The 27998-nt window shown below is 38.4% G+C and overlaps 1 protein-coding gene across 1 annotated transcript in view; it reads right to left on the bottom strand.

The window, feature by feature from the left end:
• Positions 1 to 395: 395 nt before the first annotated feature.
• The window catches only part of PRMT3 (protein arginine methyltransferase 3), a 62546-nt gene continuing 34943 nt past the window's right edge, over positions 396 to 27998 (bottom strand). Inside the window, exons 12-16 of the mRNA XM_054198987.1 lie at positions 26417 to 26604; positions 23970 to 24056; positions 11536 to 11586; positions 11245 to 11332; positions 396 to 1083 (exon numbers count right to left, since the gene is read on the bottom strand). Coding sequence (XP_054054962.1) covers positions 974 to 1083; positions 11245 to 11332; positions 11536 to 11586; positions 23970 to 24056; positions 26417 to 26604 — 524 coding nt within the window. The 3' untranslated portion in view covers positions 396 to 973. The remainder of the gene's footprint in view (positions 1084 to 11244; positions 11333 to 11535; positions 11587 to 23969; positions 24057 to 26416; positions 26605 to 27998) is intronic.

The following is a 27998-nucleotide window of genomic DNA, read 5'->3' as shown; positions in this document are numbered from 1 at the left end:
AGTTCAGAGATCACTAGGAAAACACTGTTATCTTTGCCTCTTGAAACGATTTTTGAAACCACTCTCAACACAAATATGTGTGCGCAATACCAGCACGTAAACTGCCTGGTGTTACACTTAGTTGCACCTCTATTGCAGTTTGAAGTGTTGAAACGTCACAACACACACACATCCATCCTTGATTGTTCGCAGTCCGTTTCTGCAAGCAACCAAACCAAATCCACCGTTTCAGCAACTGCTGCTATTTCTTCATGGTATTTTTCCTAAAGCTGCTAAAATATACGCTTCCATCCACCTATGCTCCACTAGGCTACTACAGAAAAAACTGTAGCCGCAAATAAATGAGCCATCACTGGATAGATAGACAAATTTCCAATTACACAGAAAACAAGGAAACTGGCAACTGCATTATATAACACCCTCGGTTCATTTATTCAGATAAATGTAACTGAAATGTGATACAACTTTTTAATTACAGAAGTGTAATAAAAATAAAGTCTTCGTTGCTGCAATCCTGCAGTTGGAATTCCAAACTTATTCCTAACCGGGATTTTCCAGCTACTTACTGTTGAGGTGCACCGGCACGTTGTTTAGCTGCTTCTTTTGTAAATAAAAGAATTGCAAAAGGATTTGGCCAGTTGGAGAATAAACCAATATTGAGAGATCATATTTATTATTCCTCACAGCAAGACTTTAATCTGATTTTTCTCACCTAGCAGTCCCACATAACCCAAAACCATCTTTCTGGCCTTCACCACATCACGTGAAACACAACAGAATCCCATTTTGTCATTAGCCTCCACATCCCAGTGCAAATGCATCCAAACAGCACTCTCTCAATTCTAGGTAAACTTTTCATAATCTTATATGTGCGTATACATACATAAATCCAGGAGTTTACCGTTTCTGGATATTTAGAAACAGTTACCAACAGTTAAATCTGACATTTCCCAAAGTTATACGCGCCGAATTTTCACTGAAGGCTGTAGGTCTGCTGAGTGTCCTTCACTGAAAGCGTTATAAAGAGGGACCGTGGATCTTTTCTGTTTTTGCGGACCGTTATCTTTCCTCTCAGGGCCTCCCCTGCAAAAGTAAAAAGGAAATTACTATGCTTACATTACTGAATCATGCACAGTAACAGCAAAGATGCATTACATACCCTTATGTTGCATGAGGTGTTCCAAATTAATCAGAATTAAACAAGTCTACGATGGTTTCCTTTTTGTTTTCAAAGCTCTAAGCAATGGCCTTGGCAACAAACGTAAGTCAAACTAACTGCAGTTAGACCTAGTGAGGTGCTGAGTTATGTCTGATGCTTGACTTCTCAGATGACCCACAAAAAGAGCTGCTAATGCCAATTATTTTACTTGTGATTGGGGAAAAGCCACTGTATTCCTTGGATACATTAACCTCCCTTTGTCTCTGGCTGAATTGGGTCTGCACATCGCTACCCAGCATTTCCAGGGACGCCCACGTCTCAGCTGGACAGTACTAAGTGCTGTGCATAAAGAAAACAGCCCCCACCCCGGGCTTCAAATATCAACTCATTTTCTCATGAAATTATACATAACATCTTTAAATTCTCAAACACAGATTTCCATCCATGAAGTGAGCACATTATTAGCAGTGATAAAACAGTATAAAAAAGCAAAATTGCTAGTCCACAAAATTTAATATTGCACTGCTCCTTTGCCATGCTCCCTAATTTACGCGCATCACTGCTATCAACTTTGAGTAAAACCAAGTAACCAAAAAAAACCCATTCCACTTCCTACTGCATATGCCGTGTGGTTTGTATTTGGCACTGCATTTTATTTAAGCTCTAATTCAGCAATGTTTTCATCTGGCAGGAGACATTAACACAGAAATCTTCACAGCACTTCAAGTATATACATTATTAACTGCAAATTCTGTTTTACAAACTATCAGGCTTTCTTGATCATAACACTTGGCATATACGTGCTTCAGCTAAAACCAGAGAGAACGCTTTGACCCAGGAGGAAAGAGCTGAGACTTCCGGAGAGGCATAGCTCTCGCTTTTGGTGGGACTAAATTTAAGTGAAAGCTTTTGTCCTAAGGAAACTCCAGGCTTCGATGTTTCTGTTTTAACATTTTGTCCTCGCCTGGGCCGATCAAGCCTGGTTCCATCCCAACGGCAGCTACAGTCCCACAGCACATCAAGTTCTTCCACATTTATTCTTTACATAATTGAAAAGTCTGTTTCAGCTTTTAAAAGCACTTTCAGATTCTGAAATAAATGAGGAGAAAATCCTGCTGTGCTGGTTTAAGAACTTGTGCATACTCTCTAAGAAGAGATGTTTTACTTTTCACACACAAGGTAGGAGATTATTTGTGGATAAATCCAATTTCATGATGTAACAGTCCATTCTGCAAAATGCAAACGTACTCAATGGATAAAATGTGAAAAGTCTTTATAGCTACGCAACCTTCTAAAACTTTATACAGGACTAAATGAAGGGCCAATTAGCCCATTTCTCTATAGACACAGCTGTTCTCAACTTCTTTTCCCCTCGCATCTAAGATCCTTCTAATAAGAAGACAGCTGAAAACTAGATTTACAGCTATTAGGAGCTCCAGGAACAGATCCATGCCATATAAATTTAAAACAAGACTATAAAGTTTGTGTCTGTCATGTAAAAGTCACACAAAGTGAAATCCATAGCTAGTCAAAGGGTTTACTATCAGCTTATTTGAAAGCTTTATTTAAAAAACAGTTTTGAAAGACCAAGCTTTTAACAAGATTCTTGATTTCCAGATACTTAAGGAGCTACTTCAATTAAAAATATTCATATTTTTGGGTATTAAGCACAAATTTACTGAGAAGGCAATACAGGAGGACGTTGAAGAGAACTTAGTTTTCTTATTAGCTTTCAGCTGCTTCCTCCAACCATCCCACGCCCCAACAAAAAGCCAGCACATTCCATGTTCCCTGGGCAGTGGACACAAATGACTGACATAATACAATACAATTTGCACAGAACTGTGAAAATGGTTTCACAGATTACTTAAACAGAGACAGATTTGCCAGGTAGAAGGACAAGGTAAAGGAAAAAGGGCGCTATAGCTTATTTCCAGCTAAGAAGTTTAACCTAGTTAGAACACATATTTTCAGAACTGCTGCAAAATGAATGACTTGATATATTTTAGCATCCTGTAATACTGAATGTTTTAAAAATTGTTAAGACTAAAGAGCCTCTAAGACAATAAAAATTCCGCTACTTAAATCAATCCAGACAGCAATCTTACCCTTTAAAACATTTAAAACAAAGCAATACAATAAATGAAGGAAAAAAATCTAAATATAATTTCAGAGATCACAGCTGACTTCACAGAACAGAACCCCGAGATTCTGTTTGTAGGGGCAGCTAACGAAATGATGCACTCCGTTTTTCTCAGCTATTTCTTATGCAGTAACCACATTAAATCTGCCTTTCTAAACAGCCTTTTCCGAGGGCCGAAGCAAACAACAGCAGTGCAACCAACTAACAAAAAGGCAGTTCTGAACAATTAATCAATGTCATGTAGATAGAAAATGACTGATGTTTTTTCACCATTCTGCTGCCCTACGAGCTGCCTGGAGGAAGCCGTCTCTGGGACTCAGCTGCATCACCTCGCTCTTATCATGCTCAGCTGAATGCAAGTAAACCACACAGTGCCATTGCAGTTTGATTAGGACAAAACTGAATCCATTACGATCCCCTTCCCGCATTTTTATTATCCCTTGGGGAGCTCTGAAATTTGTCCCCAAAAAGTAAAAAAAAAAAAATAATAAAAAAAATTTTAAAAATAGTGCTTCACAAGCTTGCTAGCACAGGAAAAAAAATGCATCCCTAGGTCCATACTGACCCACTGACAAATAATACACGTCTGATCAAATAATACACATCTGATTACAATGCTCTACAGTACACCCTATTAACATTCAAAATAGTTTATTTTGCTTCTGACTTTTACCATCAGTGAAACTATAAACAACTGTATCTTTCACATACGTGTGTGCAATACAATTATACATCAGGCAAGCTTGCAGTCTGTGAGCAAAGGTACTTCTCCATGCACGAGCCCTATGCCCTATCACTAAGAGTGTTTAGGCCCAACAAACCATATTTTTTCAATCTATAACTTGATTAATCTGAAAGGACCTGACTGAACTCAAAGATTCCATGCAGCCTCCTGCATACATATCCATAACATATATTTAAAGCTCAAAACAATCCATGGCAATGAACTTATGATGTGAAGAACTACCCTGCCTTCCAATACAACTTAGTGTCCTCTCCGATTACGAAAAAGATTGAGGGAGTTACTGAAGGTAGCCAGCGATCAACATCTTTCAAGGTTTCCTTCTTTTCATCCTGTGGAAGAGCTTTATGAAGCTAACAGAGAGACATGGTACTCAAAAGCATTCTTTACTCTGACCCCCATTAAAATTTAAGAACCTTACAAAAGATCTCACTGGAATTGTTTCAAAGACAGCTGCTAGAAAACCAGGGTATATTTGGGCTAAAGAGACCTTAACTGCCAAACTGCTGGTGAGAAATATCTTTACAAATCCCCTACAGTGCAATAACCACGAGCTTCCAAGTGGTAGGTAGCCATACGTGCCTTCGCAGTTACACAACAGTAAGCTTTGACACTGCTTTTCATGACAAGGTTGTTCTTGCTTGAAGCCGACAATTTAAACATCATCTAGTTTTTCACTCTAGTTTAGACTAACTGGACCCATTGTCTTATACAACACTGAGGTCTAGCATGCAACTGAAAAACAGCAAGTCTCAAAAGCATTACTCTGGAAGAGTTGGCTAGGAAGTAGTTTCCATATGCCATCTACCTTCTGAAAAAGAAACAGAACAATGAAAGACAGAAATCATTTGTGGTGGGACCAAGAGCACTTGCTTTGAACTCAATAACTTACCCTTAATCCTCCCATTCATCTTAAACTGCAGACACCCGCAGCTGTACACAGACTGCCACCTTCCCATTTGGCCACATCCCTCACTGAATCCCCAACCCAATGGGACCCAACGAGCAGTGTCTACGCTGAGCAGCAATCACTGCCTTTCGCTGTTATCCATCTGATCTGTGACACCCTTCTTCCACCAGCTGGTTACTTTTATAAACTGAGCAGCTGTTTTACCAACTCATTTCTGTTACATCACTGTTTGCCCTCTTCTGTAATTATGTTGAGGCTCTGCCTTTTCCTTTCATGCCCCGAGTATATCCCCTGAAGTTTTTGTTCTAAATTGGTACAGTTCAACTCCCCGAGACAATCTATGAATGAGGCTGCTGCACGGAAGTCTACACAGCCAGTTGAGTAAGGTAAGAGAGCTTGGTATGGCTGCCTAAAATAAGGTGCACACACTGCAAGTGACAGAGGTTCCCAAGGTAGCTCAAGTACCAGAAATAGTTGCCACAGGGAACTGCGAAGGCTAAGGCCAGATACACGGTCCTCCAAAAAGTATCGCTGCTGTAGCCAAACTCACTCACCTAGAACTAGTCTTAATTCATAACTTTTTGTAGTAGAGATCCTAAACTTGTCTTGTCCCAATCTTTCTCTCTCAGCAGTTGTGACAAAATTCTGAGAAAACTAGATTGCTGTTGCTTTAAGAGCCGCATCCCCCTTGCAGCCTCAGAACTTGCAAAAGTGTCCCAGAGAACAGTACAAGAAATCCAACCATGTTTTCCTGTCTTGCAAAACTCCTTTTATCTTTCAACGAGATAAAACAGCCACGGGAAGAGATTCTCTCAATTTAATGCCTCAAATACACACTTACAAATGTTTCTGAAAAGTCATCAGGATGATTTTAAACTGCAGGTTTCAGAAGATAGGGCACAAGACATGCAAGATTTAGTCTGACCTCAAAATCCAAGTTTTAACAGTTTACTAGATTTTAAACGCGAGCATCATTTTTGGAGGTATAACTTGTAAGTAAACAAGTGACAGTTTTCTACAGACACTATGTTGCAGCTGTAGACAGGCAAAACAGACAGTAAAATCTTAATTGGGAACCAAATTATCCAACTGGGATACACAATATTGAAGTATTTCAGTATAAGATCAAAACATTCAGACAGATTAATTGTGCCAGTGTTGTTTTCCTACTTTTAACAAAACTCTCTAGGTAGACAAATTAACGTTTTTCAGTTTGTAAATTTACAAACAGCAACTCAATTACGGAGACTGGGGAGTTAAAGATAATCAAGGATTTTATAGGGGCTTAGTCATGTGAGTTCTACTTCAGTTTTGCTGTGTTAGCCCCTTTTAGTACCACAGAAAAACAAATCAAGGTTTTATTTCCACTGCAACGCAATATCAAGAACACAAAATGCCGACAATATGCTGTTTTATTGCTAATAGAATTTGCTTGCCTACAGATCTGGGTTTTAACTTAGTGCACTGTTACTGAAAAGATTCTGTGGGCCCTTTAAAATAATTTTTCTAAGCATTTTATTTAGCAAATGCTTGAGACCAGCAAATGAGAATGAAATTCCGTATATATTTTTTTGTTTATGAAACTTAGCAGGAGTATTTCAATGAAAGGAAGAGACTCATGTTTGGACCATTAATAAGAAAAAAGATACTGCTTTGGCACCTCAATTTCACTTTTCGAAATAAAGACATTTTCAAGCTATTACAAGGACTGCTAAGGGAAGTCTTGTGCTCTGTAGGGAGTCTACAATACAATACTCTTGCCTAAGAAACCCCAGTTTTTCTGTCAATAAAATATCATCTGGCTTCTTTCTCCAGTTTCTTTAATTTTACCGCATGCTAAGCGGTTAAAGCATATCCAACACGTTGACACTATTTTGTTTTACTTCACTGTACATCAGCTTCAAGTCTCTCGTCACAGTCTGTGAGGAGGAAAACCAGTTTTTCAGAATACATGAGTACTAAGAGACCATCCCCCACTCACACATCAAATCTAAACCAAATCAACAGAAATTATCCATTAAAACTATATACAAAGCTCTCTACTGTATCAAGCTGAAAATCAGTGGCAAATCAGGATTATTAGTTAGGTGTAACTTTTATTGCCTCACTCTCCAGACCTTTGGATCTAGATTAAAGCTCTCCCATTTCATCCCAGACAATCTGCAAACGCTGCACTCCGGGCGCAGGGATGGCAAAGGAGGGAGGATTAGTTGCAAGCCCCATCCTTCAGCTTATAATGGCTTGATTCTTTTACCATTAGAATAGAGATCAAAACACTCAGTCTTTTTTACGGCTGAGAAAATAGATCTATTTTTACAACAAGTAACCTGGCATCAAACAGCTGAGAAAATCAGCTAGTTCACGCCACAGAACAAAACAGTTTTGCCATGGCATAAAGGAGACTTTTCCTGTTAAATACCCACCAGGTTCATACATCTGTAAGCTCAACCTCTGTTACAGAGCAAATCCAAATACAATCAGTGCCTTATAACCGCTTCAGGCATATCCCCAAAAGCTATAAAGCACCTGAGAGAGACTTTAAGTCAGCCTCACTATTTTACTCAGAATTAGAAAACTGAGGGAACTATTTTTCTTTACTGGGGAAGAAATCCACTGCCCTGTCTGAAAAATGCTTTCAAAACTAGAAAACACTTTATGTCTTTCAGAACCTATTAAAATACTGAAAGAAAATGCCACCATGGGTGCACTGGTCAAGTAATTCCAAGACTCAAATCATATTATTTCTATTTATTTTCCAATATTTACTAGGAAAAGAGCTTGTTCTGACTCAAACAATGTTGCAGATGAGAGGAAATTGGGTGGGAGTGTTGATCTGTTTGAGGGTAGGAAGGCTCTACAGAGGGGTCTGGACAGGCCGCATCGATGGGTTGAGGCCAACGGTACGAGGTTCAACAAGGCCAAGTGTCGGGTCCTGCACTTGAGTCACAACAACCCCACACAGCGCTACAGGCTTGGGGAAGAGTGGCTGGAAAGATGCCCAGCAGAAAAGGACCTGGGGATGCCCAGCTGGCCAAAGAGGCCAACAGCACCCTGGCTTGTATCAGAAACAGTGGGGCCAGCAGGACTAGGGAAGTGATTGTCCCCTGTACTCGGCACTGGTAAAGCTACACCTCAAGTACTGTGTTCAGTTTTGGGCCCCTCACTACAAGGAAGACACTGAGGTGCTGGAACAGGTCCAGAGAATGGCAACAAAGCTGGTGAAGGGCCTAGAGAGCATGTCTTATGAGGAGCAGCTGAGGTTGTTTAGCTTGGAGAAAAGGAGGCTGAGGGGAGACCTCAGAGCAAGGAGCAAGGTGGGGTCCCGTCTCTTCTCCCAAGTAACAGGCGATAGGACGAGAGGAAATGACCTCAAGTTGCTCCAAGGGAGGTTTAGAGTAGATATCAGGAAAAATTTCTTCACTGAAAGGGTTGTCAGGCATTGGAACAGGCTGCCCAGGGAAGTGGTTGAGTCACCATCCTTGGAGGTATTTAAACAACAGGCAGATGTGTCACTTAGGGACATGGTTTAGTGGTAACCTGGCAGTGCTAGGTTAACAGGTGGACTTAATGAGCTTAAAAGGTCTTTTCCAACTTAAATGATTCTATGAATACATTTAGTCACAAGTGGGTCTTCTCCACTGTGTCTCCCAGTGCCATATATACATTTCTTATTCTAAGAATTTATACAGAGCATTGATGAATATTGGTAAACACGGGGATGGACATTAAGGCTCAGGCCTTCAAGTGATGCACAAGTGTTTAATCTGATACAGTTACTGTCTTGTTCAGTTAACTTGCATCGAGAAAAGTCCATTTGAAGACAAAAAGTTTCCCCAAAAGCTAAGTTTGGAGTGGAGTGGAGCTCAGTTCAACATGCCAGGCAGAAACAATGCTTGGTAAAACGGTAACAAGCAGTGCTAACTCATTAACAAGTGACAGATGAGAAACAGCTCAAAGTACAACTTTACATATACTGCAAAAGAAGTTTGAGCAGCTTGTTTAGCTGGTAAAATGGAAAGTGAAAGACTGAAGAAATCAAAGAATATGGTAAACTACTAATTACCAAGATGAATATTCAAGTCACTGTTTTTAGAAAGGATAAAAAACAATACGAAAAAGAAGGAAGACAGGGAAATCTGTACTTATAGTAACATGTCTTGGGGAAAAGATTTTTGGAACAATGAAGGAGAAGGATCAAAGGCAGACAGAATGGTTTTTTTTAAAAAAAGTCACCTAAATTATGCAACTTTCTTATGCAAATATCAGGAAGTACCTTCTGCCCTAATGGGCTTATGTCATCCATAAACAACAAATATCCCACTGAAATTAAAACTGGGATTACAAAAGAAAAGGAAATTGCATCAAGAGTTTCTCTCAGAACCTTCTCTAACACTAGAAATAACAGGTAAGGAATCCTAGATTAAAGTGGTAATTTTATATAAAATATAAAAGCAGACAGAATGGGTCAAAAGGATGGGAAAGGGGAACTTAAATAATTACGAAGAGGAGACAGGTAGAAAGAAAAGAGAAACATAGCTGTAACAAGATTTGTTACAGAGATAATTTTAAGAAATATGAGCTAATAAAGAGAAAGGAAAGAGTTACAGCAAAAGTGATCTTGAAGGTCAGCTAGGTTGTGCTCACTGCTTCAAAGCACACTCTTTCTGCAGCTGTCTTCAGAAAGTCACCGCACCTAGACTAGAATTCTGGAGCCAGGCACACCTCCCAGTAATTTCACACATTTACCAAATGTCAAATGATCTATGTAATATTAAATAATGTGCATATTCTATCAAACGTCATTGCACTTAGAATTTCACTTCACACTCTACGACATTGAAATTTAATGAGTTGCAGCACGGAGACCTTAGCCAGCCTTGTCTAGAAAGAGAAGCTGAACAGAACATGAGCCAAGTAAAAATGCACCAAGGATTATTTGCATCCCAAAAAGTGACGGGACCTAAGAATATGCAGATAAAAATTATTTAAGAATATAAAGTCAAAGCAGGAAAGACAAATGATTTGCCAGACAACACAGACTGCAGTGCTTTTAGGAAAAAAGCTCCCGGTAAAAAGTTGTCATAGCTGATAGCTGCAAGAGGCAACTGTAACAGCAGTTTAACTGAGAGCAGATGATGCTTTCACCATCGTACATTCATATTTTGGTCTGTTAAGAGAGACAATATTCCATCTAAGTCAATACCTCTCTATAACATCTCTAAGCCTCTCAACCTCAGGGTTTTTTGCAGCACCCACATAAATTTTTGTATGCTTTTCCCCAATATGTCCGATCTATTTATAAATGGTTCAGGTCAGGGCCACATATTACCATGAGTTTATCAACCGACCAGCAGAAATAAGCCCCATCCTGAGGTTCCTCCCTTGATCCTGCTTGTCTGTAATGAAAAATGGCCCTCAAAGATGACTAATTCACCACTGGGTAAGAGTTCAACAGCCGTGAGTAAATATCTAGTGGTTAAGTGGCCAAAAATAAAAAATAATAAAACGGCATAAAAATATAACCACTATGTTTCCTTGGATTATAAAAAGACTAGGTGAGACTGAAAGAAAGTGCAGTTCTACAGGAATAAGAGGGCAAGTAATATTTGACTACTTGCATTTTCAAGACTCACCAAAAAGAACTAATTAAAACCACTAACAGGCATCACTTTAGTCAACACCTGATTTAAACAATTTATCATCTGAATTTTGGGTTTTCCCTGATGACAACAAAAGCCTTTTTACTTGCATCAAATTCGAGGTGAAACATACTACAGTACTTACATTTTTTATAAAAAATTACAGTGTATCAAAGTAACTTTTTCCATAGTTCAACCAATCAAATTCATGGTTGTGAGTTCTTTGAAACTGTTTTCAATTTACAGAGTAATCCCACAGTGCCAGGTACAACACCCACGCCTATACTCACGATTCCTTTAACAAACACAGCACAGTTCAGGAGCACTACAAAAAGTCCTATGCAATCGCTTGACAAATATAATAATTAAGAACATTATTAAGGTTAAAAATTAAGGGAAAATTAATAGCAGTGTTCTGGTCTTACATTTTTCTGCCTCACAAATGCTTTGATACAGAAGTTCTCTCATCAAAATTACAGTATGGATCTATTTCCCAGTGCTTTGCTGAGACGAATTTCCTTAACAGCAGCCAAAAGATTTATTTACTAGTTCTTTTTAAGACTTACATAATTTTAGAAGTATTTTAGATTCAAATTTAACGATAACAGTGCAACACAACCATTGTTGCACCACAACTGAATTTAAATATACCTGCTTCTACTGGAATTGGTTTCTCCAGGAGAAAAACTGTCTGTTTCCAGTGTGTTTTGGTACACCGGGGACCAGTTGAAAACAAGACCTGCAATGGAAGAGTTCAAGAATTTGATTAAGAACAACATTTTTGATATCACACCACATCAATCAATTACCAAATGCACATACACATGCAGTGTTTGCTACAGCAAAACAGATTCACTGCCAAACACCTTGAGGCAGAACGAAATACAAAAACACCCTCATCTCTCCAAAACTTTTTTAAAATGCATAACCCCAAATACTCACCTTGTTGTGACAGTTCTTCTCAAAAAATATATCAAAATAACCAGCAACTGCCTATAAAAAAAAAAAAAGAGGAAAATGCAAATATAATAAAGGAATAATAGTGACACCCAAGAAAAATGTATAACATTAATGTATACATTTATTGGGATTGCTACTTCTTTTCAAGCCTTTACTAGGAGGAACAAGCTTAGATTTATGCTTTCAGGCATGCTAGAAATCCTAAGTAAAAAAAAAAAAAGCTGTCGTCACACTTTTGTTCTACTTGAGAATATTCAGCCCACTGTAATTGCATTTTATTACATATCAAATTTTAGTCTGAGTTTCCAAAATAACTCACACGCCCTAAGCGCAACTAGAATTACATTGGAGAAAACAACCTTTCAGATGTGCAAAACCACAAGCATAAAATTCAGTCCTTGTCCTCTACAGCTCCCACGACCCTCACTAAATACACACAGTACGAGGGATTCTGCATAACGCGTTCACTCTTTATGTAGCTTAACACTATATTCCATGAAAGCTCCCTGTGAACAGAGGCAGAGCGCAACCTGGCAGGGAATATTTGTCATCCTCTACTACACACACAGATAAGGAAAAGATTCATAAATGCCTCATGCTGGCCTTTTCAGCAGTTAATATTTTCTAATAGTATCTCTCCATAGTATTCCTCGGAACATCACTTCTGTCCTTCCTGCCACCCCATTCATAGCCTCAAAAAGAGCCTCTCTCTTCAGTGCATAATTCATTAGTGGCACTTTTCTTTCAGTTTGAAGACAAAAAGAAATACAAGATGTCCACACACAAAGCAGTACACCTGCAATATTAATTATACAGTCTTCTAATACTGGCCTGCTTTTTTTGACAAAAAAAAAAAAAAAAAAGCCTTGTGAGAGTCCCAGAAATTCAAAGAACTCAAAGAACTGGAAGGTGCCAATAAAAGATCATCCACCCCAGTTTTACCTCTGAAATCCTGTCCATGCTCACCTTTATTTGTTTTCTACTGTCTCCTATGAAAAGGGTAAAGCAAATCAGACCGTGGGCCCAAGGCAGTTATGTTTTTCTACTGTACGTCAGCCTGAAGAAATGACCCAGAACAGAGCTTTTGAGGAACTCCAACTACAGCAGGAAGGGACTCTCCCCACACCAGCTATAGTACGTTCCAACAAGACACACACCAATTCAATGATGGCAAGCCTGTGGCATGAAAACTCACTGCAAACGACCGATTACAACTTTCCTCTCAAGGCACCAGTGTTTTTCTCCTACTCTAAGTCTGGGAAACTGGTTGCTCTGAACAGTTATGAAAGACGATTTCTGCAGCATGTCCTTCACGTTGACTCAGAGATAGATCATGAAGGAAAAAAGTCAAAAATGCCTACAAAATTAAGGTAACAAACTAAATGGCATAGGGCTTTCTCATTATGAAATACGTAATCTGAATGATAGCTAAACCATTCTCGTATTTTTCCTCTCTAGTCTAAATCCAGAACAGATTTCACCAATGTGGTGGAGAATACAATGTATTAAAGCAAGTAAGCTTATGTTAAAGCACTTGTGTTGGCTTTTCAACTAAAGGCACTGCAGAGAAGCCCGGCAAGTTCCAAATTCCAATGTGGGCAAATATTCTTAAAAAAAAAGAAAAAAAAAAAAGAACCAAGGAGACACTGAGGGACCTTCGTGACAAATAAGCACCAAATGTCGGAAACGGTGACTTTTCCGTCCCCTTCGGTTAAGTCCCATCACTCAATGCTGAGAATCTCATTCCCAAGTGAATTACAGCCTTGTCTCTAATACACCTTTTTGAGTAAAGATCGAGAAGGTTTTGCAAAGTTTTATTGATCCATCAGACTACTTTTATTGATGCGCAATCTTTTCTGGATATTAGTCAGAGATCTACTAAGTCATAAAAATATTTTTCAATCATCAGGTCAATACTGTTGATATGCTTACAAATAAGACCTAGGATATGCTTACTGGAGAAAGGAAAACAAAGGTGAGACAACAAAAAGACATTAAGAATTGAGGGAGAAAAAAAAATCGGCTTCCAGAGAAAACGAGACAATCCAGTTACATTTTGGACTAGAAAGCTAAGAACTCCAAGCTGGCATACCATTGCTAAGGTGGATGCAGTTATCTATAAATTTGGCAGCAAGAAGTAACAGAAACACCCTACGTGCTACCCTGAAAAAGTGTCCCCAGATTAACAGTTTTTTGGGGATCAAGTTCAGGCTGAAAGGAGACTGCAATTACAAGCAAAAAAACTGTCCCCTGCTATTTACTGCCTCCTGTGCTCAGGGAACAGGATTTGTACACCTTCTGGAAATGACCAGGATAAATAACCACTTTATTCTTTACAGCATCAACGATTTCCTTAACTGAAACAACCTGAAACATTGACTTTGACTATCTAAATCAAGAAGTGGCAACAGTAATTATCACACATCACAAAGACCACCTTATGCAGAGCTCCAAGGATTACAGTGTTCAAGAGATTATAGAGAACGAGCTCTACATTGATCCATTAAATTCTTTGTGTTACATTCTAACATGGAGATATGTCCTTCAATACTGATACTGAAATAATTGTTGAGCCAAAAGAAAAAAAAAAATACAAAAAAAACATTCTAAGCAAATAAATTCCTCAAGTTTCTAAGGACAAGCTCCTGTGAACAGCTCCAGGCACACCCCAAAATTCCTCAAATTTGTCTGACAACTCTTGACTGAATGCCTAGATCCCTTTCCAGATACATTGTCTCCAGCCCTTCAGCTAAAACCAGGCAGGGGGGGCACCCCAAAACCCAAACACACACTCTCTGGTGAGGTATGTCACCAGGCAAGGTTCAGATCCCAGTCCTGCACAGCTAAATACCAATTATATGCTTAAAGTTAAACACATACAGGAGCAAGTTACAACGATGTTTTTGAAAACAAACCGTAAGAGCATGTATTGCAATTTAGAAACCTAATATGTAATGTCTATTAATACATTTTCAAACCATTTCTGAGCCAACTAAAAAAAACCAACAGAACATAAACACACTTGGTTTGACTATTTGTCTTATGAAATCGGTTACAACTACGTAATTTTTATAAATGTTTTTAGGCAGCCTGCCATCAGTCCGTTTCCAACACTGCATTTAATCTCCAGATAAAAATCCCTCCCCTCATATTTTCAATCTTTGGGAAAACAAAAAGTCTAATACCAAACCCAGTAGTTACTGACCAGCTGCAAGTTTTGTTCGATATTCGCTACGGCAGCTATTCTGCAAACCAATTACAGTTGAGGAAACACAGAAAGTGAAAACGTACAGATTAAATCTAATCCCGCTTTGATGCACACAGCCTGCGGCTTACCCTGTAAAACAAGAAACCAAACCAAAAGTTTAAACCTGCAATTCAACAGACGTACAGTTATTTGCATATACCTAGGTAATGAACGTAATGTCAAGTCTATCCCAAAGCCTCCCAGTAACTCCAGCCTGAATTAACTACCTTCTTCCTTTCCTATTCTTTATTTCATGGTGAAGATTGCATGTGTTCCCCTGCCAATAACATGGCACTTCAAAAGGCATTCCATTTATCCTAATTATACATTATTTTCATAAAGTAAATTGAGTTTTATTTCTGAACAGACATGTTAAAGGAATGATTGAATTCACCAGATGTTCTCAAGAAAAGGGCTGCTCCAAATGGTCCTTTATAGTATACGTACATTTATACGTTCACCCAAACACTATGCTATGCTTGCATTTTTAAGTATACTGTTGCCTTTTTGAAATCTTTCTGCTTTTGAGCTGTTTTGTCGTATTTGATCTGCCCCAGGCCTAAGGGATCTCATGCCAGCTACATGGATACCCAGACACTCATTCAAACGAGCACACCTGTCCTTCCTAAAACCCGCCAGACAATTCTGTACAACAAGAAAAGCAATCAGTAAGGACAGTCATAACGAGTTTCAAGACTGAGATGGTCCCAGGTCTACTTTAAAGTTTAAACTGGTAAGTAGGTAGCTACGGATACCGTTTTCTCTCCTTCCTTTAGCAATTCATACCACCCATTCCAATACATCTGTGCATGAGAGTGGTCGTTCAATTAAAAGTTGTGTCATAAGAAATAGGCTGGGCTGTTTCCATGCTAAAATAGAGGGAGGGCACGCAACTCAGCGTTGCTCCAAGACCTTTTCGTAGAAAGCAAGCAAGCAAGGAAGGAATCCAAGAGAAAGAGAAGCCTCAAATTTGCTTGATCTAGAAAACCTTCGTCTAAAAAGCAGTGGGCCTATGTCAAAGAGGAACCTTGGTCCTTACACCCAATTTAATGATTTCCTCAGAACAGAAAAGAAATTGACAGCTTCCTTGAAAGAGCTATGAAAAACTAAAACCTGATTGCGTTACAGAAGCCTGTTTCAACACTCTTGAAACGCCAAGTGCAAAAAACCCCTAACCTAAACCAACCTCCCTATCCCCACCCTTAAGGTACATTAGTGTGAGCCTTGCACCACTACACAAATGATCTGGTACCCCACATTAATGAGTTTTTTTGGGAAAAAAGGGTCAGAAGGAAGATACACGCAGATGATGCTTTCTACAATTTTATCTACAATCACTAGTCCTGTATATTTAAAAACAAAACCTCACAAATCTAAAAATAACAAATCAAATCTACACATATCAAAGCTGAAACACCCGATAACACAAAACTAGCTGGAAGCTGTGGGTTTGGTTACTATCTTCTTTTTAGGAATTTCTATCTTCCCTTACACCTAACTTTTTTATTCATTACTTGGTAGTGGTTTTATGCTGAAATGCACAATACATATCTTTTTTATTTAAGACCATTTCATTGAAATAATTCTGTAAAATGAAGTTCAAAATTTCTTCTCATTTCATTTTTGAGCATCACACAAACTGCAGTAGCTTAAAGAGTCAACCACAAACTTCTATTAAAAATGCAATACTACAAAGAACACATTACCAATGTTTACAGTTTGAAGCAAGATTAAGTCCTCACTTCTTGTCATAAAATTTAACACACACACACATCAAAATATAAGGAAAAAACCCAGTTCCAAGTGGCGTACTAGAAACAATCACAGACACGGGCATATTAAAATGGAATACAGAGCTGGCCAGGTTTTTATTAACGGTGGCATCTTTTTTACAAGAAGGCAAACCAAAGAAAAGGAACAAGCAAATAACGTCCCCATAAATTCTTCTGTTTTACAACTACTGCCTTGGCTTTTTTTTTTTTAAAGCATAACAATAACAGTTTTTTCTTCCACTGCAGTTCTCCTCATCTTTTTGCTCCACCTTTGACAGCTCATTTACAACTTCACCAACGACTAATCAGCAAGAACTTAAACCTCCTCCAGAAGAATCTTTCAAGTGCCAGTCTCCTGAATACATGGAAGAGGAAAACAAAAATAATGACTTCTAAACTGGTAATAAATAACTGCAACTCTAGCCTGACACATGCTCTAGCCTCAAAGGATGTTAAATATTAGGAAACATTGCAGAAATATTATTCTTCCTGTTCTCAAATAAATTGCCAGGAGAAAAGCAGAGCTACGAGGACAAAAACTCCAACTCCAGAACAAAGTCTTCACGTCTACCCAGGGAACTAAGAAGGTTAAGTAAAGAACTAAGAAAATATTTAGGAATAGATGTGCATTGCCAAGACTGCAAAGCACCATCCTGTAAGAGTCAAAGAGTTCACTCGACAGCTAAGAATAAAATATTCCTGAAATCACAACAGCAGCCACTAAATTCTACCTGATTTTGTCAAAACTGGTTTTGATGAAGACGTAAAGTAGCTTAAGGTCTTCATCCATTACTGAGGGTTTCTAAGGTGTTCATGCAAACATACGAAAAACTGTAAATGAAGCAATTCCTCCCAGTAAGATTTACTTGTCTGCAACAATTTTTTTTCCCTCCTAGATAAATTATTTTGAGCATATTTTCCCCCATTTATTCATGTACCAAATACGTTAAAGCTTTTAGTGATCTCAATGTATCTAACAGATGAGTATTAGTACATATTATTTATGCTCTTAAAGCGCTTAGCTGAAATAGGAAGAGGAGTCTACATTTTAATTCACGTATTATCTGAATACTAAGGCTTTTTTCTAAAGAAAATGGCTGGCTGTACATGCAGCATTTTAACAGGATAAAACAAATGAGACTGCTCGACTCCTTATGTGAACTCATAAAGGCAACCTCACCAATTCACTTAGGAACAAGGAAATTAAAAATTATCATCATCGCTATCACCTACAGTGAGTAATTTATCATTCTTGCTCTTCGCTAGTATCATGTTCCAACAGTGAGTGGCTACAACAAATACAATTAGACAGCTGGCCACAGAAGTGGGAGATAATGTGCTTTTGATGGAGTTTATCCAAGCATGGAGATGGAATGTTTGTCACCCATGCGGCAGAGTTGCTGCATTTTTATCACAGGGAAAAGAAACCCCTCGCTATTAAAACCCAACAATTTTTCTTTTAAAAAGAGTAAGTATCTGGAGATCACTGTAGAGAAGGCTACCGATAACTAAATAGATCAGAAGGACAAACCTTTCTTCGCAACATGATAGAGCAGTCTTTCCTTTCAACAGCAATCAGGGATTCAAGGTGTGTTTTCACCGTGGTACCCAAAGCCAGATTTCCGACTTTTAGCTTAAAAAAAATTAGTTTCTCATTTAAGGTTGGAATTAAAGACTTATATGCTAATACTTATTGTTGGCTCCCCAGTGGAATATTGGGCATTAGAAAATGAAACTGTCGAACACTTAAGAAGATTTTAACACACAAAGATTTTTCCTTAGTCAAAATAATTTTCTCCAGTCAACTCAACTTCCTTTTTTTCCTCCTAAAGGTTTTAATACATCAGTCACGTCCTCTGGTTCATTATCCCTCTTTCACCCCCTTCCTCCCTCCTACTTTTTATACACATCCCCTGCTCTTTGACAAGATCTCCTGGGAGCAATGAAGAGATACTGCCATTTTCCTCCCCGGGGATATTGTTATTCAGCTAGGAAAGATCAACCTTGATGGACTCACAAGGGAAACGCTGGCAAACAAAAGAGAAAGTTTGTCAATTGATTTCTACACCGAGGGTAATCACCATTATATTTTATCTCAAAAGCTCACACAGTGATCAACGTAGAATACAATTAATGGAATATTTTCCTAGCAGCATCTACTAACCGATATTAGCCAGATGTCTCATTAAAAACAGCAGTGACAAACCCTAGCTCTTTACCAGGAAAATGTACTTTCGCAAGCTAATTAAATTTATTTTTGGCCATTATCTTTGTAAGGCTGAAATAAAGTCAACTTGCACTAAAAGTGCTTTGAAACAATTTCATATAATGATTCCATGCAACCGTTTCATGCTTTGAGAATCTTCAGTCTTTGAAAGCTAAAATAATGATAAATAAACGTAATCCGAAAATATGTTACTTGGTAGCAAACCACAGGAGGAAAAGATGAAAAATCAACAGAAAGAATATGTGCTCTGATACGTGCCTTGACTTCTCCCCACCTCCAAAAAATGTCTGAAAAACTAAGCACCACATCCAGTATACTTAATTTTGATCAATCTTTCCGTATTTCTCAGGTTTATTGGGATTTTTTTTTTCTTGAAGACTTACCTAATTGCTTGAACACCTGGAATAAAAACCTACTTTTTTAAAGTATATACTGTTTCTATATAATGCATATAAAATGCACTATAGGATCTTTATCCTTTATATATACCTTTAAGATACACCTAGAGACAGACATCAGGCTGATCTGTTATGAGCATGACTCAATACTCTGCTAGGTTGGGGGTTTTTTGTCACACAAAAGTATGAGAGTAATTTAAAGTCATTTACAGGTGGAAGAACGGACTTAAATCAGGGATATTTCAATGCTCTTAAGTTGGGGGAACTGTGCGGTTTTTCTGTTTCTCACCAGCTCATCACTAAGTTTGGGTATCTATGTCTTGACTTAGCCCATTTATTTAAAAACAGAAAACAGCCTATTGCCTACTGAATTGCACAGCTTTCAAAAAAACTCTAGTACAATTAAGCGGCACTATCATACAACCAGATAATTAGCTGAGAGGTCAGCAACAAAGCCTTCTGAGAGCAAGAACAGGGATAATATTGAGCAAGAAGAGAAATACCTACTTCAGCACTTGCGTTATCAGTTTTCAGGAAGTCAAAAGTTTGTACTAAAAAATGACAAAGTGAAATGGAGGGGGAAAAAATAAAAATCAAAGGATGAGAAAGAGGTGGGTGGCACGTCCCAAAGGGTTAGCATTAGGCTTGAGGGGCTAATCTTCCTGTGCTTCCTCCAGCCAAAGAACAGGGAAAAAAGCCCTGTTCCTACCTGTCTCCCAGGCGAAACTTTCCAACAGCGTTTAGGAAACCCTCCCGGAAACATTTACCAGAACAATTTACAAGAACAGAAATAAAGTATGGGGAAATCAAGACAAGGTCAACTGCTCTGTTGAGACTGAAAATAAACACAGAATATAAACACCGAACTTCAAACAGTATCTACTAAAGGGGAAAAAAAAAAAGAAATTACGGAAAAACTAAGGTCAGATTTTAGAATCATAGAGTGGTTATAGTTAGAATGGACCTTAAAGATCACCTAGTTCCAACCCCCCTGGCCTGGGCAGGGACACCTCCCACCAGACCAGGCTGCTCCAAGCCCCGTCCAGCCTGGCCTTGAACCCCTCCAGGGATGGGGCAGCCACAGCTTTCTCTGGGCAACCTGGGCCAGGGGCTCACCACCCTCACAGTAACAAATTTCTTCCTAATACCTAATCTAAATCTCCCCTCTTTCTGTTTAAAACGCAGGTTCAGGCAGGTTCACGCCTTGAACACCTCCAGGGATGGGGCAGCCACAGCTTTCTCTGGGCAACCTGGGCCAGGGGCTCACCACCCTCACAGTAACGAATTTCTTCCTAATATCTAATCTAAATCTCCCCTCTTTCTGTTTAAAACGCAGGTTCAGGAGGTATTTAACATCTTGCTGCAGAAATGAGAAGTGCAGCCTCTCCTGCCCGAGGGGTCCTGGGGACGTTCCAAGTCATAATCAAAGCAACCATGGTAATGAGTTGGTGAAAAGACTGCATTATGGCTCTGATTCCTGTCAGCTTTTACAACTTACTGCCCTGTTACCACAGGACGTGAGAACAGGCTGACAGGAGGAAGCAACAGACCCCAACATGGCCAATGCCTCCAGAGCTGCCAGCTCAAAGTTTAGCTCTTCAATGATGAACATTATGCGGCATATTCCAACTAGACGAGGCCACAACTCTTTTCTCCAAGTACTTGCTAAATTACTTCCCATCAGTGCTACGTTTCTGCAAAAACAAGTTCAGCAACAGCAACCACGCGTTCCATGTTCAAGGCCAGGCTGGATGGGGCTTTGAGCAACCTGGTTGAGTGGGAGGTGTCCTGCCCATGGCAGGGTGGTTGGAACTAGATGATCTTTAAGGTCCCTTCCAACCCAAACCATTCTGATTCTATGACGCGTTTCCATGTGAGGTTGTCTGACTTTACTCCTCCGTACCCACGAAGTGCCTTGGAATGGAAACCTGCTCCCCCCAGCCCAAGGAGACAGGGCAAACTGGGAGCCGATCTACAATAGGATCCACAAAACAACTAACATATCACCTAAGCTTCCCACTTGTCTGGTTTTTAAAGACAGAGCACTTAAAGGGAGCCATAGTTCTGATGGTAACCCTGGTCTGAAGTTAGCTTTGCTGTTGATGGCAACACTGTAAGACAACCAAATCTGTTTTCATACTTTTATGATATAGAAAGGGCTGAGAAAAAGCTGCTTTGAAATGAACTTTAGGTTGTAAGCTAAAAAAACCCTGATATATACAAGCATATAAGGATGGATTTCCAAACTGTTATTTCTGTGAAGTATTTTTTTTTTTTTGCAACTAAAACAAAATTATTCTAAAATATTCATATTTTAGAAACAGAAAAAATCAGAACAGACACGTACATTAAGCTAGAATTTTGGGAAATATAAGCAGCTTCCTCTTTTTTGTGCAAAAACTGAAAAGGCAATAGAACAACAAAACACGGATGCAAACAAGAAAAACATCTAATGTTATTTTCAAAGGACAAATTGCAATCTTAGAGCATCTCCTCAAAAATTCTCAATATAAATAATGGACTTTTATTGTTCATTTACTGCAAGGTTAGGCAGCCTGATATGATGGATGAACTGTCAACCCCCAACTAAACTTCTACAATCCATCATAGAAAGACTGGAAATTTCACTCAAAGTGTCAATACACCTAAAATGATGAAGTGCAAAATATTTTACGGAGTTCTGATCATTTTTTAGAACCCGCATTCACTGCAGAATTTCAGAAACACTGCTCTTCCCCCACTCCTCTCCCCTTCTCCCTGGAAGTCATAAAATGCATGTGTACATATTGATTTATAAGTCAGGGATACCACAGAATCATAGAACAGAAATGAAGTTTTTTTCGTAAAGGTCTAGTGCTAGGGAAAACGATGATTACAAAATAAGCTATTTTACTCTACCCAAACATCAAAAAGATCCCCAAGATTTTGTAAAGATTTCTGTTAAACCCATCAGTTATTTAAAAGTCGCCACATTAAGAAAAGTAACCCAGGGCTGCAACTGGAGCTTGGTCTGGAATCAAAGCTGACCCTGCTCTGAGGCAACGAGAATTGTTCTATGATTCTGACAACTAAAACCAGGAGATTTCTCTTTTTGCGAATGCACAATAAAATATACAGATTTCCACTTAATCAAAAAAACACAAGATAAAACTTTGGGCGTTCTGCCTTTGTTTATCATTTAGTGTTTAAAACCTCAATACATTAATCTAAGCCACCACCAGACTTTTTTATCTGTAACTCATCTTTACCCCAACTGCCCCACCCAACAGTAACACTACAAAAAAAAAAAAAAAAATCTGATTTGATTCTTTTCTTCCCTATTCCAACAAAGAAAGCAAGCTGTGCATCATAACTAGGTACAATCAAAAAAGTATCTTCACATAGGTACCAATCTAAACATTTCTAACTATTCAGATTGGAATACCTTATTTGTTTTAGCTTTAAGCACACTAATAACTTCTTTATTTCAGAAGTCACTCACACCCTTAAATGAAGTATGTTAAAATACAAATATTTAGGTATCTTCTGTGACTTATACTTCAAAAATGGAACACAAAACACACTACATAAATTGCATGGACACTTGCATAAAAAAATAGGTCACATTTTTCATTAATCCAACAATCAGTGTTTCTATTTTCTCATGACTAGCAAATACTGAATAACCAAGAAAAAGCAGCAGCAAAATGAATGTGTATTTATGTAAATTCATACCGAACAACGTAGGCACAACTTCAAAGAAGCGTTCGAAAGATGCCCTAATACTGAGTTTTCATTTATTTGTAAAGCTCAGACTTTTTTTTTTTCCTCTTTTCTTCCTTTTCATATTGACTAGTGTTTGGTAAGACAAATAATACTCAATTGAGTGAGATCACAGACTCAGATTTGCTGGAGATTCTTATCATAGAAACATAGAATCCGAGGTTGGAAGGGACCTCAGGATTATCTAGTCCAACCTTTCTTGGCAAAACCACGGTCTAGAGAAGTTGGCCCAGCACCCCGTCCAGCTGAATCTTAAACGTGTCCAATGTTGGGGAATCCGCCACTGCCCTGGGGAGATTATTCCAATGGCTGATCGTCCTCGCGTCGACAATCGTCCTCGTGTTGAATCAGAATGATCAGAATTCCACAGCCCTTCTAGAATTACTGTTCCTTTGAATGTAAGTCATATTAGCTTACATAAAGTAAAAATACTAACTTACATACAATAAATTAAACAGATGCAGTAAAAACCCTGGTTATCAACCAGTGATTTAACAGATTCAGATTTTAACCATGCATTCGTTCCCTCCCAGTCTTCACACGCAAGCTTCGTGATCCTCCCTGTTTGAGAAACCGGTTGCCACATAAGCTGTTACATGTTTATTACATGAGCTATAGTCTACCTTTCCCATATTTCTTTTCTTTTTCACTCTTTTTACTAAACTTAGAAAAGCTCTTGTGAGAATAGCGACTGGATCATTCTTGAGCATAATGGTAACAACATGTCTGACCAGAAAACTCTTATTCCAGAAAATGGGCTAGAGAACAGAACCGAAGCACCCCAATGCTAAGGCTCCTTATCTTTCCCTCTCCTCATCTACCTGCATTATACCATAACACTATTACTGGAGTTTTCCATCCATCTCTTTTTATGTAAAGGGCTCATTTTAGACATCTGTAGCAGAAATGAAACGTTTCAAGGCAGGGACTGATGATAAATGAAGCTTAATTAATGCACTATTAGTCCAATGCAATACTGACCATATATGAAGAAAGTAAAATTGTCTTACCGTACACTTTGTGCTCGTTGCAATGGTCAGGGTGAAATCTGAAGAGAATTCTAAGTCTGGAGTGGATACAGTATTACAGTCGATACGCTGTTGAAAGCAATAATACAATTCTGTCAGTAACAGTGTAGAATTTAATTTAAGATCTTCCTTTGGATGAAGGTTGCTCAGTTGCTCCCATAAAGAGACAACTTTCCTAGGGAAAAGACTTATAAAAACCACACCTAATGCTGTCTGCACATTGACAAAACATGTAAACCCCCTCTCCCCAAATGTCAAAGTCAACGGACACTTTGACTAGTATCGGTTTGGAACTAGATATAGGAGCTCACTCTGCTCAAGAAAGTTGCTCTTGGGTAACCTTCTTGATGACAGCTGCCCATTGTTGCAATTAAGCAGCTTTCACAGGCATCCACACAGATTTCCTCAGCAGCAACTAGTTTACAGGGCTGCAATTTCCCAAGTCACTTCAGCTGTAGGAAAAATCTGAGTTCTTAAAGAGTGACAAGCTTCGATTTTCAGTTGTTCATAAAAATTCCACATTTTTTCACCATATGAAGTTCTTTAGTTGACTCAGCTAAAATGCATTATCCAAGAATGTCATATACTGCTGAAATTAAATGTCATGAGGCAACATCAAGAAATATTGATTAATAATGTATATCTTTCTTTAGGGAACGTTTCTCTTGCTGAAAAGTTACATTATAAACTGTTTAAAACAAGAAGCAGCTAATCTGAGAAAACACACTAAAATATCTTCTGTAATAATCCTATGATTAATTGGAACATTTTTAAACTTTCCCTCAAAAATATAGTCCATTTGTTTTGGGGAATGGCTATTGATTAAAACTATTTACCTATAATGCCACTGTGGCTCAACTCATTAATTTTACTACTTTGAACTGTAACTCCAGCAAATGAGCTCACGCATTGACTGCAGGTTATTTTAAAAACCGTGATTGTTACTGAGAACAAACGAGTATAAAAGCATTAAGCATAACAGTTATATGAAACGCCGCATGCTGAAAAATTCTGCTAAGCACATACACCTGAGCTGGACAGTGAATGCTTGTGACCGTATATATTTGAAAGGACATTATAAAAACACAGCAGGTGAGAAAAGTGCCTGTGCCGCACTCATTGCACAGTCAGACCTGTCAGTCACTCCTAACAATTACAGCCTCAGGTTCTTGACCCCAGTACCTCTGTCTTGTGCACATTTGATCACTAAGGGTAGAATGTATCTTCCCTGTAACGACGTATTTCAGCACCGGAGTTGATGACTCTGCCCTCTCCTTACGCTCGAGGAAACACTTGTAAGCTCAAGACACTTGTAAGCCTCAAGTCACACAACTTATTATAGGTGTCCTTAGGGATTTTATTTCACTGACTCTAGAGGGAGTCTAGTCAACAAGCTCAGAGGATAAAATGTAAAACACACCTGTAATGACTTCCTCATCTATGAATAAAGAATTCTGAGTCAAAAAAAAAAAAAAAGAAGAAAGTAGCTACGCACAAGAAGGCCGGAGCAGTTATTCAAGTTAAAGAAATATCAGTCTCGGCACTTATTACATTTGAATACCCAATTTAAAAAACCTACTGGTTTTTAATCTTCTCTGTAATAAAGCTATAGACAAGAAAAGCTAACAATAACTTGCATCAGGATACACTTACAACAACACTGCACTTCACCTGTTACTGCTTTCGTGGGCAGGATGACAACTGACCACAGCAAGTAATTTCTATGCTGGAAGAGACTGGAACTACCCGCAGTAATGGTGTCAAGGTTAGCAATGAATTATGTAAACCCATTTACTCCTATATAAAAATAGGATAGGAACACATTTAAATAGAAATTACCTCTTTAGTAAAGAGGGAATTCCCACTGAAGAACAGTAATATTAATGCCTTAAGTGTTTTACCATAGACAGGTAACTATACGAACAATAATTAGAATACTATTGTGACAAAAAAAAATAAGCTTTGCTTATAATATCCATGTGTCCATAATGTCCTAATACGCATGTGATCTGAACTGTTCAAAATATAACTAATCACAAAGATGGTCAAAATTTCAAACTAGTCAGTGTCCTGGAATTATAGCTCGTCACGTAGGTGTTCTCTCATATGAAACACCACCAGCTTTGTTGCTATTCCTCATCACAAAGCTGTCATAAAAAAGACAATACAGAAAAGTAAGCATAACATTAATTCAATGAGTTCTGCAGAAACTACTGTTGCCTTTTCAGATGTTCTGTTGGATGAAGCTATGGGTGACAGCGAGTGATCCTCCAATGAAAGATCTTTAAAGCCAGCTAGGTTGACACAGGAAAAGATAAACACCCTCCTCCCTGCAACTTACAACTTAGTACACTGACTGAGGTGAGGAGGGAAGGAAAACAGAAGAAAAACCTCTATTTTTTTTTTTTTTTTTTGGTGTAGTATGGTACCTTAATGACACTGGCTGTAGATATCAGTGTGTTTGGATCCAGCACCTCCACAACAGCTTCAGGAATTACAGCCTTCTTCATGCAAGACATGTCAAAGCCATACACATCTTCCCAGAAGAGCAGCTCGTCCACGTGCTTATTCATATCCCCCACAGCTACTAGACTAATGGTGCAAATGTCGGGATAAACTGTAACAACAAAAACAAATTAGTGAAATTTTAATTTTTATTTTAGACATACATGAAGACGACTTTTTTTTTTCCCCTCTTTTATGTGATTAACATCTGGAAAGAACAAACAAAAGAACTTTTTTCAGCTCTTGGACAAGACACTTTATGTGCTACTTCATTTTGAGTCCCATTTGTCCACTGAGCAGACTAGACATTGGAACTTAATTTTCGCACACTAGTCTGGTAACAGTATTTCCTGTTCATGAGAAAATATCTCTGTAGTTGAATCCCACTGCCAGGAAATGACTGGAAACTTGATGCCTGAAGAAAATAATTCGGAAAATCCTTTTCTGGCTTCTATAGAGAGACTGCCCTAAAATGTATTTAATAACCATAGGCAGATACCCAAAGAAAAAATTCAGGGGAGGCCTTTGCAATAACAAGAAACCTCTGAGAAAAGACCTTATTTCCAGAAAAGAGCAAATATTCTTACTCAAGAGTTTTATTCCTGTTTATTATCAGCTTTGGCTGGTATTTGCCTTACAGCCTAAAAAGTTATTTCTGGGTACGGAAAAAGAATAACCACTCTTCTGTCTGCATCTGCAGAGCATGGAAGTGATCCAACAGACAGCAGAGAACTTCCTCATCAATTCCCAACCCTCAGTTTTAAGATGACAGCTATCATTCTTACACCATCTTCACATTTGTGCTCTCCCTTCTCCCAAGAATATCTTCAGAATAAGTACTTATTTATAGCTTTTCCAAGTAGTAGTGGAAGACTGAAATTTGCTTTTTTAACAGCTGCCTATAGCAAAGCCAGTCAATCTCTTGGCAATTTCTATCCACTCCTGATTGGAAAAGACACAAAGAACAGCTGCTATGAACATGGCTGTCTATAGCACTATCCAATAGTAAGAGAAGCTCAACTGATATTTAGCTAGGACTCTTTCCACAAAGAAATTCCCATGGTTTTTTTCTAGAATTTTAAAGCCTTTAAAGCCACATAATGTTGAATCCTTTATCTGGCTTCAGAGCAAAATACCTACTAATAAGCACCTTATTTTATTTTATTTTTTATTGCTACATGAATGTGGCAGCATTAATAAAACTGAAGCTAAGTTTCTCTTTTGTCCCCAAAATCTGGTGAACTGTAAAATTAATTTTGTCTTCAGCTCTGCTTGAAATTGTAGCTTATCAAAATGAGTATGGAGAAATCATTGGTATAAGTCAGAAAAACAGTATTTTTTGCCTTGTAAAATACTGAAGACAGAAACAGCAAACTGAAGTTAAACCTTTTATATAGTGAGAGTAGATTTAGCCAAAAGGAAGTTCTTACACATATTAATGTCGAGTCTTCTCTAAAGAAGCTTTTTTTTTTTTCATATACAGACATTAAAGAAAGCAACCACCTC

The sequence above is a fragment of the Rissa tridactyla genome, chromosome 4 (assembly GCF_028500815.1).
Source record: "Rissa tridactyla isolate bRisTri1 chromosome 4, bRisTri1.patW.cur.20221130, whole genome shotgun sequence".
Taxonomy (NCBI): domain Eukaryota; kingdom Metazoa; phylum Chordata; class Aves; order Charadriiformes; family Laridae; genus Rissa; species Rissa tridactyla.
The sequence above is the reverse complement of the archived record's forward strand: the minus strand, read 5'-3'. Positions and strand labels throughout refer to the sequence as shown.